At 48.6% G+C, this 13,905-nt stretch overlaps 1 protein-coding gene across 13 annotated transcripts; it reads left to right on the forward strand.

Moving 5' to 3' along the window:
• Positions 1–371: 371 nt before the first annotated feature.
• On the forward strand, positions 372–11,874 carry ZNF362 (zinc finger protein 362). Of its 13 annotated transcripts, XM_039367419.1 has the most exons (11): positions 373–621; positions 992–1,162; positions 3,693–3,852; positions 5,139–5,331; positions 6,956–7,019; positions 8,039–8,285; positions 8,676–8,997; positions 9,591–9,815; positions 10,296–10,374; positions 10,709–10,867; positions 10,979–11,874. In XM_039367419.1, exons 5-11 carry the CDS (start codon positions 6,957–6,959, stop codon positions 11,093–11,095), a joined length of 1,212 nt encoding a protein of 403 aa, XP_039223353.1. In that variant the 5' UTR covers positions 373–621; positions 992–1,162; positions 3,693–3,852; positions 5,139–5,331; position 6,956; the 3' UTR covers positions 11,096–11,874. The 13 variants fall into 13 exon arrangements, with proteins under 13 accessions (XP_039223360.1, XP_039223353.1, XP_039223351.1 ...); XM_039367417.1 differs by lacking the exon at positions 992–1,162; XM_039367416.1 differs by lacking the exon at positions 373–621 and having other exon boundaries at positions 756–1,162.
• Positions 11,875–13,905: the final 2,031 nt, after the last annotated feature.

Genomic DNA, 13,905 nt, shown 5'->3' on the forward strand with positions numbered 1-13,905 from the left:
GAAACAAAGGGAAAAAGGGAGTGAGCAAACAAATGAAAAGGGAACGGCCTTCCACTCTTAAAAACATTTTGCAAACTTTCCTCTTTTATTTATTTTTTCCTGCAAAAGCAAAAATTTCTCTTCCTCTGTTCCCCCCCCCCCGTCCCTTTTTTTTTTTTTAAATAAACCCCTCTTTTAAGGGATCTACCCAGATCTCCGAGCCTTGCGGAGGACCCAGAAGTGAACTGTCCACCAACCCGGAAGATTTGAACTAACCACCCAGCAAAAGGGGGAGGGAGGGAGGGAGGGGGGGGAACGCTAAATGTACCATCCCACCTTCAGGCGGGGGGGTCAGAGGGGGAAAAACCCACCACCCGCTCTTCCCCTCCCCCCCAAAAACCCCTGAACGGATGAATTTGGGAGAAATAATAACGTCCAGCCCTTCCCTCCCTCTTTGCAGAGCCCCCCTCCCTCCAAGGTACTCGGCCTAGCCAAAGCGCCCATTTCTTCTCTGACTTCTTGAACTCCAGAAGGCGGCGAGGGGGGGGCGTGGGAAGGGAGGGGTCGGAAGGAGAAAGAGAGTTTGGAAAAATGTATCCGTCTGGGGCAAACTTGCCGGCGCCCCCTCCCCTCGCTGTGCAGGTCAGTGGCTAGAGGAAACCGGTGGGGGGGAGGCGGAGGGGTCTCTCTCTCTCCTTGAGTGTGTGTGGGGGGCTCTCCTGGAAGGAGGGGTCTCCGTCTCCTGCAGGGGGGGGGGGCGTTTGCAAAAGAAGCGGCTGCTGCGTGCTTTGGCGGGGCCACCCAGCCTGGCTCGGGTGGGGGTCTCCTCTCGGCCCCCTCCCCGCGGAAAGAGGAGGAGGAGGAGGAGGAGGAGAGAAAGAGGGAGGCTGGGGGGGCGCCCCCTTCTCCCTTTGCAGACGGCTGGCGGCGGAGGGGCAATTTGCAAGCCGAGCATGTCTGTTCGCATAGGAAGTCTCGCTTTTTCTTTTCTTTTTTTTAAATAAATAAAAAGCCGGGCGATTCAAAAACCGCGATCGAGGAATCGGGGGATCGAGAGAGAAAGCAGATCCTTAAAAAAAAAAAAAAAAAACCAGCCATGCTGATCCAGGATCCCCTTTTTGGCGCAGCCTTCCGGCCAGGAGCGATCCCAAAGCCATGAGAGACGATGGCTAAGAGGAGAGAGGTGGAATTCTTCCTAATTTTGATTTTTTCCCCTCCCCCGGTTTTTTCCCTCCCCTGCCTTGGGGGGGCTGTGGGGGGAGCCCCCCCTTTCCCCTGCCCCCCCCGGGCTCTCTGGGCCGGCGGGCTCCCCTTTCCCCCCCCCCCAGATCTGCAGAATATGGCGTCCCCGACCTGTTTTAAAAATAACACTGGCTGCCATTTTTTTTTCTGCCCTCTTTTGTCTGCGATTTTCCATCAAAACGGGCCCGGCGGGGGGGGCGGAGGCGAGGGGGAGGCGGGCCGGGAGGGGGGGGCGAGGGGGCGCCTTTGGGGGGCTTTTTTTCCCCCATCCCCAAAGAGGAGGAAAAATCTGATTTTTCTTTCTCCCCCCCCCCCAATTTGCGGCGGAGTTCTGCTTTGCGTCCTGCTCCGCTTTGGCGTCCGGGCTGCCTGGCGCGGGTCCCGCCGCGGGACGCAGAGATCGGGGAAGGGTCGCCGGGGGAGTCGCGCAGGGCCCCCCCCGCCTATGTCTTCCCACGCGTGTCGAGGAGGGCGCGTGGACCCGGCCGGAGGAGAAGCCAGCCTGGAAGCGGGGGGGGGGGAAGAGCCACAGGAAATGCAAAATGTATCTAGTTGGTTGGCTAGAGCTTTCTTTATTTATTTATTTTGTTTCCCTTTCTTGCTCCAAAATGGTGGGAATCCGTGTGCGTTTTTCTTTCCTTCCTTTCTTCCTGCAAATTATATATATATATATATTGAACGATGCCACGTTTGCTGAGAAATAGCCGGGGAAGTTTTTGCACGGTTACTGCGTGCTGTTTTGCAGGGTGGGTGAGTTTTAACGAGGGGCGATTTGCCTCCCAGGTGTGTTTCTCCTCCTGTGCCTTTCCAGGGATTTGGGACTTGTAGGAAGGCTTCGGCTTTGTGGGAAATAAAGATATATGTGCGTTTATGGGGAGGCTTCGTCTTTTCCCGACTTATGCGATCCTGGTGTAGAAATGTATCCTGGTTAATATTGGAGTTTGTTTGCCTGGGATGTCAGGAAAGGGGAGAGGGGTCCAGCAGGAATTTCTTGGGGGCGGGGGAGGCTGAGATGATCTGTGTGTGTGTGTGTGTGTCTTGGCTATTTGGGAAAAAATGGTGCAAATTCTCTTTCCTCCCCCCCCCCCACTGGCTGCATGTAATCTCCAGGAGGTGTGTTTGTGTTTTGCTGTGTATTTCCTTTTGTTCGTGTTATTTTGCAGCAGTTTGGGGGCTGGGTGGGTGGGTGGGTGGGTGGGGGTCTCTGTCCATAATCTGAAATATTCCTTCTTTTTCTTAGCTGCCAACTCCAGTTAAAACTCAGATTTTTGATTCCTGCCACTCCAGGCCTAGGGAGAGGGAGAAATTTTTGGGGTGCAGAAGTTTGGGGCAGAGGGGGGGGATGTGGGGGTCCCTTCTCTGTTTATTTTTTCCTGTATAAAAAGAGGTCAGTTTAGGTGGCCCTGAGTGGAGGGCAGAAAACCCTCCACATGGCTGCTCTATCCGAAATGCTGCACAATGCAGCCAGTCCTCAGTTTGCAACCGTTCATTTAGTGACGGTTGGAAGTTACCACCGCACTGAAAAAAAAAGTGCCTTACGGCCGTTTTTCATAGTTATGACCGTTGCTTGGCAACTGGCTCGTATTTATGACAGTCGCACTGTCCTGGGATCACTTTTGCAAACTTCTGACAAGCAAAGTCCATGGGACAATCCAATTCACTTAACAACCAGGTTACTAACTGAACAATGGCAGTGATTCACTTAACAACTCTGGCAAGAAAGGTCGTAAAATGGGGTAAAACCTTTGGGCTCGATTGTGGTGGTAAGTTGAGGACTACCAGTAATTGCAATTTTTTTCCCTTTAAGCAGGAGTGGGGTTTGGTGAACTGTGACTGGTGCAATTTTGGGGGGCTTCAGCATAGTTTGGAGGCATTGGGTGTCGAGTGGAACCCCTCGCTTGTCCTAACCGTGTTTGTTCGGCTGTTAAGCTGCGTTTCGGGGTTAAAAATATGGCTTTATTTCTGGAATCTGGCCTGTGTTTTGGAGAAGTTGGGTTTAAGCCACACACCTTCACAGCTGGTCCTTCAAGAAAAGATTGTGTGGCCATTTGTCTGGGGTGGTATAAGGGCTCCTGCCTTGGACAGGGGGTTGGACTGGATGACCCCTCAGGGTCCCTTCCAGCTCTAGGATACTTTGATTCAGTTCTGGGTAAGAGTCTTCACCGAGGATCCCACCAGGCTGAAATTAGGGCACCAGGAAGGTCAATTGACAGGAAACTGGAAGTTTGGGAAGGAGGCCGTAGAGGAAGTGTCCATTCTGTCTCTGGTGTGAGTCTTGTTTTTCCGGCCAGCTTATGTTCCACATTCCTTAGTGAAGGATGACTAATTGCGCTAAAGCTAAACGTGAAACCAAGTGAATTTTCCATCTCTTAAATCAGGGGTCTCCAAACTTGGCAATTTCAAGCCTTGTGGACTTCAACTCCCAGAACCCCCTAGACATCCATGCCTGTTTCTTTTCTCCCACTCCCTAGAGCGGAGAGATTGCAGAGGAAAGGACCGCAAGAGAGTAAGCAGGCATACAGTGGGGATACGTATCAAAAGGAAAGCGTTATTGCCGAGGAATTCTGGAAGTTGAAGTTCATCCATCTTAAAGTTGCCAAGTTTGGGGACCCCTATCTTAAAGCTTTCCAGGTATTTGGTTCCATTTTATTCCGTTTTATATTGTTTGATGGAACATATCCTAGATTTAGAGAAAGGCTAATCTATCTGCCTTGTACCTGACGAAATAAGTCAAGGATTCCCTGCAAGACGCGAGGGGAAAAACTGGAGAAATAACAAAATATATGTATTCTAACACGTGCATTTGAAAAAGACTTTTCCCTCAGATATACATACCGGCGTCTCTGATTTTCATTTGGAGAACTGCAAATATCAGACAATTGCAGTCTTGAGAGATTTCTAATTTTTTTATTAGATAAATTGAATTTTTCTCCCCCTAACCCCGATTGGGGTTAGGGGAGAAAAATTCAATTTATCTAATAAAAGCAAAGTTGCAAATGTGTCTAATAAAAGCAAAGTTACAAATGTGAATTTTAGGGGATTTTTTTTCCTCTCTGTGGTCTTAAATCAAAGGAGGTGTATTTAATTTGCTTGTTTATTTAATTTCTTTAATGAAGCAAAGCAAAAAAATTAAAAAGAGCATGTCTGCTGCACTCGCATCTGAAATGTTTTGAAAATCCAAGTTAGACTGAAACTTTTCAACAGGGAAAAACGTAAATAACAGGAGCTGCCGGATGTGTTACACTGTTTCCGTTACAGTTTTATTTGTTTGAAAACATGGTTTGTTTATGGTTTAGTGTGTTTGCAGTTAAAGCAAATATCTCCTTAGTGTATCGGTTCAACCACTGAGATGTATAAAACAGAATTTATGGTGTAGTGCAGGGGTAGGCAACCTTGGCTCTTTTATGACTCGTGGACTTGTTATATATGCTGGAAAGAAAATTTGAAACAACTTTTATTTTTCTCCTTCCTTCCTCTCTTTCTTTCCTTCCTTCCTTCCTTCCTTCCTTCCTCTCTCTTTCCTTCCTTCCTTTGTTTCCTCCTTTCCTTCCTTTCTCTCTCTCTCTCTTCTTTCTGCATTTTTGCCATTTTCTTTCCTTTCTTGCTTTTTTTTACTCTTTATTGGAAGCTGGAAGCCTCCAGGTACTTCCTACCTGCCCCATTGCAGAACCCCCAGTAGCTCTAGGAGTAGCTAACCCAGGTGAAGCAGGTTTGGCTTATTGTGTGACAGGAACACATGCTAAGTTTTACTGGAGAGACCCGGATCAAGATTAGCATCTAGGCTTCTTCCCAGGTGCCCTTTAACTCTTCTGAGGTAGACTGCCCCGCCACAGGAGGCTCCATCCCCTGCCCGGGCCCAGGCTCAGCGCTCGGCCGCCGTTTCTGTGTGAACAACCTGTTATTTCTCTCTATTTCAGCCAGGCGAGAGGCCGGGCGGCCTCCGAGGCAGAGCCTCCCCATGCCAGGGGCCGTAGCTTGTATTAACGGCAGTTGGGTAGGATCTGGCGGAGGCCGGGGACCCCTCCCGGCCTGAACTTGTCCCTGCCTGCACCAGAAGGGACGGTCTGAAGCGCACAACAACACCCTGCTCGCCAGGGTTCAAGACGCCCCGTGAGTACTGAGTGCGGTTAACGTCTTCCCTTCTAGCAGGGCTGCGGCCGGACCCTGCGTGGCCAGACCCGTCTCTCCGTCCCAGCCGGTCTTCTCCCCCCAGGTGGCTGGGGCTTCGTGTCCAGCTGAGGGGGTCCTGTCCCCCATTTCTGGAGTGGAGAAAGCAGGGCTGTGTAAATCAGCCTGCAGACGGTCCTTTCCAGGGGAATTTGCTTGAAAAGTCAGCAACCACTAACCAGGGTTAAGTGAGGGGTCCTTGGTGCTCTCTGAGCATGGTGGCTTCTTTGCAGACGTTTCATGACCCAACTAGGTAACATGATCAGTGCTAGAAGGGAGGGGGGTTTGAAGGGAGGAGGAGGAAGACGAGGAGGACTGTGGGGTCCTGGGTGATCTCTGAGCTTGATGGTTTCCTTGCAGACGTTTCATGACCCAACATCATCTGTGTTTGCTTTCTTTTAAAACTCCATCCTTCCTTTTCTCTCAAATTATTCTTAACCCCAACCATCTTAGATAAGTTACACCATTAAAAAAGCAACCGGGATGTTTCTGTGTGACTCGGATGCTGGATGGTTTGAACAGGTCTCTTGGTGAACGACTCGGGTGGCCCAAACTGGAGCTGGGTTCACAGTGTGGATGATGGGTTATAAAAGGAGACAGATCGGGTCTTTTTGGGGGGGGGGAAGCAGGATCTAGAAAAGATGGCACAGAAAGAGTAAAGCGGGAGAAAAGACCGTTTCAAATCCGGGTGCATTTTGGCTTAGAATAGGTATAAGACGAAGCGGTGAGAGATGCTGGCGGGTTCTCAAATGTTCGCTGCAATATCCCACCACAAGAAAAACTGGCATAAGTGATTGTACACATCACTTCGGCTTTCACCTGCATTTGCAACCGGTCCTGTGAACAACAATGTTGTCATTTCCAACCCCACACAGTCAAAAATTTATTTGCCGTCATTTAAGAGGAGGTTTCTAACCGGCGGTCGTTGCTGATTTGAAGTGTGTTTTCTCAGTTGAAATTATTTAATTGCGTCGTTTAATCCACAGGCGCTGCAGTTAATTCGTCTCCTTGATGGTTTGTTGTTGTTGTTATTGCTGGAGATTGCTTAGGAGTTTTGGACGGACGTTGCAGTTTTATCAGGAACTCCAAAACAGGGGAAACTTTCTGAATCTGTGTCTCTTGCCAAAAAAAGAAATCATTTCTTTGACAGCGTTGCGATTTTGTTTTTAAATTAATCCTTCCCAACTCCACCAGTAAAAAAACATCAGTCCTTTTGTCTATTCAGCGGCCTGGATTTGGGGTGCCACTAATTTGGGGGCGCTGCCAAGCCTTCACTCAATAATTTTGCTGGTCTCCATCCCATTGTCAGGTTTTGGATGTGAAGGTTCCTCTACGATGTTCCTCTCTTGCTTTTTACCTGAAACTAGGTTTAAAAGAAGCTTGTGGTGTTAACCGGTCTTTTAAAAATTTAATTTAGCTGCTTCTCTTTGACCTTGGACCAAAAATAGCCAGTCCTCGACTTACGGACAAAATGGAGCCCAAAATGTATGTCGCTAAGCAAGGCAGTTGTTAAGTGAGCTGACCCCTGACCCTCTTCTTCCCCACCCCCGCTATTTTTTCTCTCCAGAATGGCGGAACCGCGCTTTAACAACACCTATTTTTGGCCACCACCTCCCACCATGCCGAGTCAGGTAAGAACCGCGACGTCTCGGCTTCCAGTTACCGGTTAGATTTTTTTTAAAGTTTCTAGTCCTTAAGAACCAAAGCTCACCCTGCTAATTGGCTGGAGGCATGAGAGCGTCAATTTTTCCTACCCTGTTTAGAAATGCTAGGCCTGATCAGACTGATGAATGCAAGTCAAGGGGGCTTTGGGGATTAAACCTGACCCCATGTGGGAGTCTGGGGGATGTTCCCCATTGGATAATAGAAAATAAAATGAGATTTTTTTATTTATATAATTGCCAGGTAAGAGATAACGTCATAATTGTGCATGTATTTATTTTTTCTTTCTTCCTTCTCTCTTTCTTCTTCCTTCCTTCCTACTTCCCTCCCTTTTTCTTCTTTCTTTTCTCCTTCTTTCTTTCTCTCCTTCCTCTCTCTTTTCCTTCCTTCCTTCTTGCTTTTTTATTAGTTTGTGTTTTTTATTTTCTTCTAAAAATTTGAATAGCATGTATTTTTAGAAAAGAGAACAGCATCCCTTGAATTATTTCACTTTCAGTTATTTTTCTTTATGTAAGAAAAATGAGATATATTTTGTTTAAAAAATCTTCTTCCAAATTCCCATTATAATGGGAGGGAGACATGGATAAAACACTGGGGAGCAACCACATAGATTCATGGTCCTCTTCTTCTGGGAAGCTTTTTCCTACCATGCCATCCAAGATCTTCTAGTGGCCTCCACACCAAGATGAACTGGTCTGACTCTGCTTAGCCTTGAAGTCCAGCCAAAGTTTAACAGAAACTCCTCAGTTGCGTTGAATCAGGGCTAGACAACATTTTCTCACTGTCAAATTGTTGTTGGTCCTTAAATTTGCCTTGGCTGTTTCTCCACCACCTCTAGGGCTCCCTCTGTCAAAAGCATGAATTGCAGGGGTCTTTGAAAGCTCATCTAGTATGTCCCCCTTGCTCCTTGGCCTCCTGTCGTTTTTAAGCCACGATTATCGGTCGTTCTGGGTTAGTCATTCTGTTCTGTCTTCTCTTTTGTGTCTAGCTGGACAATTTAGTCCTGATCAACAAAATCAAGGAGCAGCTTATGGCGGAGAAGATCCGCCCCCCTCATTTGCCCCCTACCTCGGTGTCTTCCCAGCAGCCCCTGCTGGTGCCCCCCTCGCCAGCGGAGAGCAGCCCGTCCATCATGTCCATTCCGAAGCTCCAGCAGGTCCCGGGGCTTCACCCCCAGGCGGTACCCCAGCCGGACGTTGCTCTTCACGCGCGCCCGGCCACCAGCACAGTCACAGGTATGGAGACAAAAGGATGGGCGTTAGTCCTCATGGTTCTGATGACCGGGTGCCCCGTGCTAAGGGTTACGGTTAGAGGTTGTAAAATGGAGCAAAGACTCACCTGTCTTGCTTAGCAACAGAAATGTGGGACTCCGTTTTGGTCGTAACTTGAGGACTACCCATATTGGCCATCTCATCCGTTGTAGGCCTGAATGTGTCTGTGTAGGCGTGAATGTGCCCATTTACATTTTCAGATATAAAATCGGTGCACTGCTTTTAACAAGAGAATTGTGTTCATAATTTGTGGTTTGTTTAAAAAATGAAGAGAGCAGAACCGGGCTGAAGGGAGACACCTCCCTTTTCTCCAGGGCAGGATTTTGCTTAGCCTTTTTCCCCCCCGACTTGCAGGTCTGGGGCTAGGGTCCCGCACTCCTGCCGTCAGCACTTCTGAATCCAGTACGGGGACGGGCACCAGCACCGCCTCCACGCCCACCTCTTCCAGTCAAAGCCACCTCATCGCCTCCTCCCCCACCCTCATCTCGGGGATCACCAGCCCCCCACTGTTGGACTCCATCAAGACAATCCAGGGCCACAGTCTGCTGGGGCCCCCCAAGAGTGAGCGAGGCCGCAAGAAGATCAAGGCCGAGAACCCGTCGGGGCCCCCGGTCCTCGTGGTCCCCTATCCCATTTTAGCATCAGGAGACATCGGCAAAGAAGGGAAGACATACAGGTGGGTCTCAGGAAAAGGCTTCCGGTCACATCTCAAAATAAATGTGCCGTTTATTCTGCCACGTTTAGTTTCAAAACAGGAAACTAAACTAAACTGTTTAAATTTTCATGTCACACCTGACTATTTTTGGTTTGAAAAATGGGTGCCCACACAAACAGGTTGCTGTCACAGACTCCTCCTATCTTGAAAGCAACAAAGAATAAAACTCTTCTCATTATCTCTTGCTCCAAATCTATGGAGGGCCAAGTGGGACGTCACTCCTCGCACCACAAGGATCCTAATAGCCTCATGGATTTGGTTCTCTGTGTTGTGGAGCCACGGGGGATAGTAAAGTTGCTGCATCTTGTGGCAGGGAGTTCCAGTGATCAAAGTCCGGCGTGTTTTTCTGCCTGAAACTTCCTGTCATCCTCCAATAATTTTGGCCTCCTTTGGTTATAATTTTGGCCTCCATTTTTGCCAGCCAAGGACGGCATTTTCTCCTCCAACTCCGGGCATTGGCTGTCCACACAGGGCCAGAGTCAAATCCATGTTGTGGGCCCCCCCTCTGACGTTGGGGTCTGCAGTGTCCCTAACCCCTCTTCCTTGCTCCTCAGGTGTAAAGTCTGCCCACTTACCTTCTTCACCAAGTCGGAGATGCAGATCCACTCCAAGTCGCACACCGAGGCCAAGCCGCACAAGTGCCCCCATTGCTCCAAGTCCTTTGCCAACGCCTCCTACCTGGCGCAGCACCTGCGCATCCACCTGGGCGTCAAGCCCTACCACTGCTCCTACTGCGAGAAGTCCTTCCGCCAGCTCTCCCACCTCCAGCAGCACACCAGGTACGGCTCACCCGGCACAGAGGCATGGGGACCTTGGTAGCACCCTCCGGTTGGGCAGTGGGGCAGCTTGTGCCATTTGGAGGGAAGCCAAGGGGTGGAGTTAAATGGAAGGGGTAGGGTTACAAGGGAGGGGCAGAGCTGCAAGCAGAGGAGAATGCAGACCTGTACTGTACACAGCCTATACTACACAGTTCATGAATCAGCTGGGGACAAGAAGACATTCTGGTGGCTATCCAAGAGCCCACTGTCATCTCTTGCATCCTTCACACCCTTTGAAAATTGTGCAAGAATGGAGCATGCTTTCAAGAATAGTTGTTGGGTGTTGGTGAATGCTGGCATGTCACCCAAATCATTGACATGTGTGTCTTAGGTTCACCACCATCTAAATTTTTGTCCCTCAAGATCACAGCACAGAATACTCAGGGTGGAGAAGGTGTGATGGCTTTATGGAACTGATTCCTCTGTCTTGATGCATTTCAGAATTCATACTGGAGACAGACCATACAAGTGCCCACATGCCGGTTGTGAAAAGGCTTTTACACAGCTCTCTAATCTCCAGGTGAGTGGAAAAATTGGGACGGTGAGAGACATACATGGGAAGTTGAGGCCACCGATTGGATGCAAAATATCTGCTGTTGTAAATTTGAACAATCACTAAACGAACTGTTGTGTGTCAAGGATTGCCTGTATCGTGTTCAAATTGTGATAATTTGGCTGCAGCTCAGGGAGGTGGGAATAACTGCATCAGAGACTTCCTAGTAGACTACTACTAGCTCTGGAGTTTTGCTGTTGCAGGGTAGACGGCCTACAAAATGGCCTCCAGAGGCAGATGGGACTGTATTTGTGTTTTACCTGTTTCTTAATCTCTTTCCTCCCGTTTCCACTACCCGCAGTCACACCAACGGCAGCATAACAAAGACAAACCTTACAAATGTCCGAACTGCTACCGGGCATATTCAGATTCAGCTTCGCTCCAGATCCACCTCTCGGCGCATGCAATCAAGCACGCAAAAGCCTACTGCTGCAGCATGTGTGGACGAGCGTATACTTCAGTAAGTAAGCCCCTCTGAGCAGGGGGATTTTCTGGGAGCTGAAGGTACAAATCGTCCCGCCCAATCGTATTACGGTTTATTTATATTTATATCTGTCCTCTCCTTCCCCAGGAAACCTATCTGATGAAGCACATGTCAAAACATACGGTGGTGGAACACCTCGTGAGCCAGCACTCCCCTCAGAGGACGGAGTCCCCCGGCATCCCAGTTCGGATATCCCTCATCTGAAACGCAGAGAAGGAGCCCTCCCCTTGCGTGACGGACCTTCGCAAATGCCCGAAATGAGAAAGGGAGCAAGATGGAGATCTCCGGATTATGCAAAACAGCCGTACTGCTCTCCCTGTGCTGTTTCCTCAGATTTCTTGACAGTGTACAGCACTGTGCTCAGGAGGACCAAGAGACGCCCCCCCCAAATCTGTCCCCCACCCCTCATTCATCCCTGAGCAACCTCGGGCCTTTGTGGAGGGGACATGTCCTCTTTGATGTTGGGGACAACCAAAGACAATTCCACAGCACTTTCACCCTCCCTCGCTCGCTTCTCCAGGAGCGCCGTTTTCTGAGATCGCGGCGTTCTGTTTTTTTCCCATATTCCCTCCCTTTTCTCAATTCAGATAATTTTTCCCTCTCCTCCTCTCCCCTCCCTCCCAAAAAAACATTGGCACAGAGATTTCTTTCTGACATGGAGCACGCAATCCCTCTGGACTCCACCCTGAAGCCATTGAGAGTCTCCTTGGACAAGGCACAGTACCGTGAAGTATTTTGGTGCTAAATTGGAAGGAGACCCGACACCCCAGAAGCATCAAGAGAAGAGAGGCAGAGTCTGGCGGACGCAACAATGCCACGCGCCACACGTTGTAAGGCCGAACCCAGGCACTGCTGGCACAACGTCAGGGAGAATTATGGGACCATCTTGTGCGAAAAGCAGAACCAACCTCTGCTCTTTTTCAAGAGAGGGAAAGCTTGGGAAAAATTGCAAAACTCAGCGGGAAAATCCTGTACCTGTTGGAGCTGGGGGGGTGGGTGGGAGAACGAGAGCACTTGTAACAATACGTCAGGAACGTTCGCTGCATTAGACAAAAGGTTTGACACCCTGGTGGTCTGTTGGGATGAGACAAACTATTGGACGAAACCTGTCATGTAGAGAAGACGAGGTTGGCACTTGTCCTGGCAGCAAAAGAGGGCACAGCTCCAGGGGACACGCACTGGGGAGGAGGTTGTTGCTTCCATGCACATATTTTAGCCATGTCCAAGCTACAGCTAGGTGGTTGGGATGTCGTATTCCCACTACATTGGAAAACCATTGTATTTGGTTGGTGGGCGTGCAACCTGGCCAAGTGAGTCTTCAAGGGGGAGGACGGCCATTTCTTTTTCCTCACGATCATCAAGTCCATCCCTGCAGCTTTGTGGTCGCCCCAATTCATCTCTAGACCAGAAGATGCATCAACAGAAGCTCCTACGCCTCCTGGTTGGTGCATAAGGGACAGAGCGTGCCCATCCGTGGTGAGAAGGAGCAACTTGTAGGGAACTCATTTATCTTACAGAAGGGGGGGGGGAATCATCCAAGAGCCTTAGAAGTGGTCTTCCCCAGACAAAGAACGATTATGCAGCTTTTCAATCTCAGGCCTGCCGATGGTCCTGCTTGCAACTCTAATGGAGGCTGCACATTGCAGTCGTTAAGTCGTAGCAGTTGTAAAATGTGTACCTCACAAGATTGGCCCAATTTTACAATCTTTTTCACTGCGGCCACGGCAGTTGAAAGTGAACAACTTGGTCATTAAGTGTACGCCGCTGCTCTTTTAGCAAACCTACTGTTCACCATAACAGTAACTAGTCATAAGTCAAGGGCTACCTCTATAGTTGGAAGGGGTCCCCCTGGGCTTGATCACCCCATAGCAATCCAGGCCGTCCTTTCTTCCACACGCAAGTGGGCTCTGGCACAACCACATTAGTTTGTAAGAGGCATTGCTAAAGATCTTGCATCTGACCAAAAAAAAAAAAAAACCCATCAATTTTTGGGCAGGACTTTGACATCATCCCCAACCTGCTGGCCTCCAGAACCCATCCAAAGCAAGTATTTCTCAACCTTAGCCACTTAAAGATGTGTGGACTTCAACTCCCAGAATTCCCCAGCCAGCCGTCTGGTTTTTCTTCTCCCACCTCCTGCAGAGGAAGGGATTATAAGAGAGTAAGCAGACCTCAATACCCATGAAAAAGAACGTATTAGCGACAGGGGATTCTGGGAGTTGGAAGTCCACAGGTCTTCAAGTGGCCAAGGTTGAGAAACCTGAGCTTCCATTCTTGGTTGTCTCCTCTCTCCTTGTCCCTGGCTTGGTTTCTGCCTTGGGGGAGGCACAAGAAAGACCCCATTCCAAGGAAAATAGCCAGGGACGGCTTTTCAAACCTCCCCCCCCTCAAAAAAAAATGCTATCACTGATCCTTGGCTGAGTTTTGCTTCCATCCTTCTGAAACCAAAACTACACAATCCCACCAGATCAAACCAACTGTTGCCTCTGCCCCGCCCTCTTGCAAAGATTTTGCAAACCCAAATTCAACTCCGTTCTCTTGCCTGGTTTTTAAAGTCGCACCTCATATTTTGTCTAAATAGGGTAAGGGGAGGAAGATCTCCACCCCCACCCCACCAACACAACTGAAAATCCACCTCTCTCTTAACACCCCTTTGCGTTCCCCGTTTTTTTAAAAAGATATGAATTATTTCTTTTTAAAAAAAGGAAAAAAATATTTTTACGCCTTAAAAATCGCTGTTTTTTTAAGCAATTTGTTTGTTTCTTGCTGTTTATACTGATTTGGTCCTTTCCCCCCTTTTTAAAAGTACTTTTCTTTCTTGGTTTTGAATTGATGTTGTATGATATTCAATATTGTATCCTCTCTTTTTTTGGCATGTTAATAACTCTGTAAATAAGACTCTTATACATATTGTTAACATCTTTTTTTTTCTATATAAAAGCCCAGGAAGCATCTAGTTAGTGCCCTAATTATTACCCTTGTTAATGAAAAAAAGATTTTTAAATATATAAAGA

This window comes from Crotalus tigris, unplaced genomic scaffold (assembly GCF_016545835.1).
Source record: "Crotalus tigris isolate CLP2741 ecotype Arizona unplaced genomic scaffold, ASM1654583v1 scf7180000020588.15403103151:6194809, whole genome shotgun sequence".
Taxonomy (NCBI): Eukaryota; Metazoa; Chordata; class Lepidosauria; order Squamata; family Viperidae; genus Crotalus; species Crotalus tigris.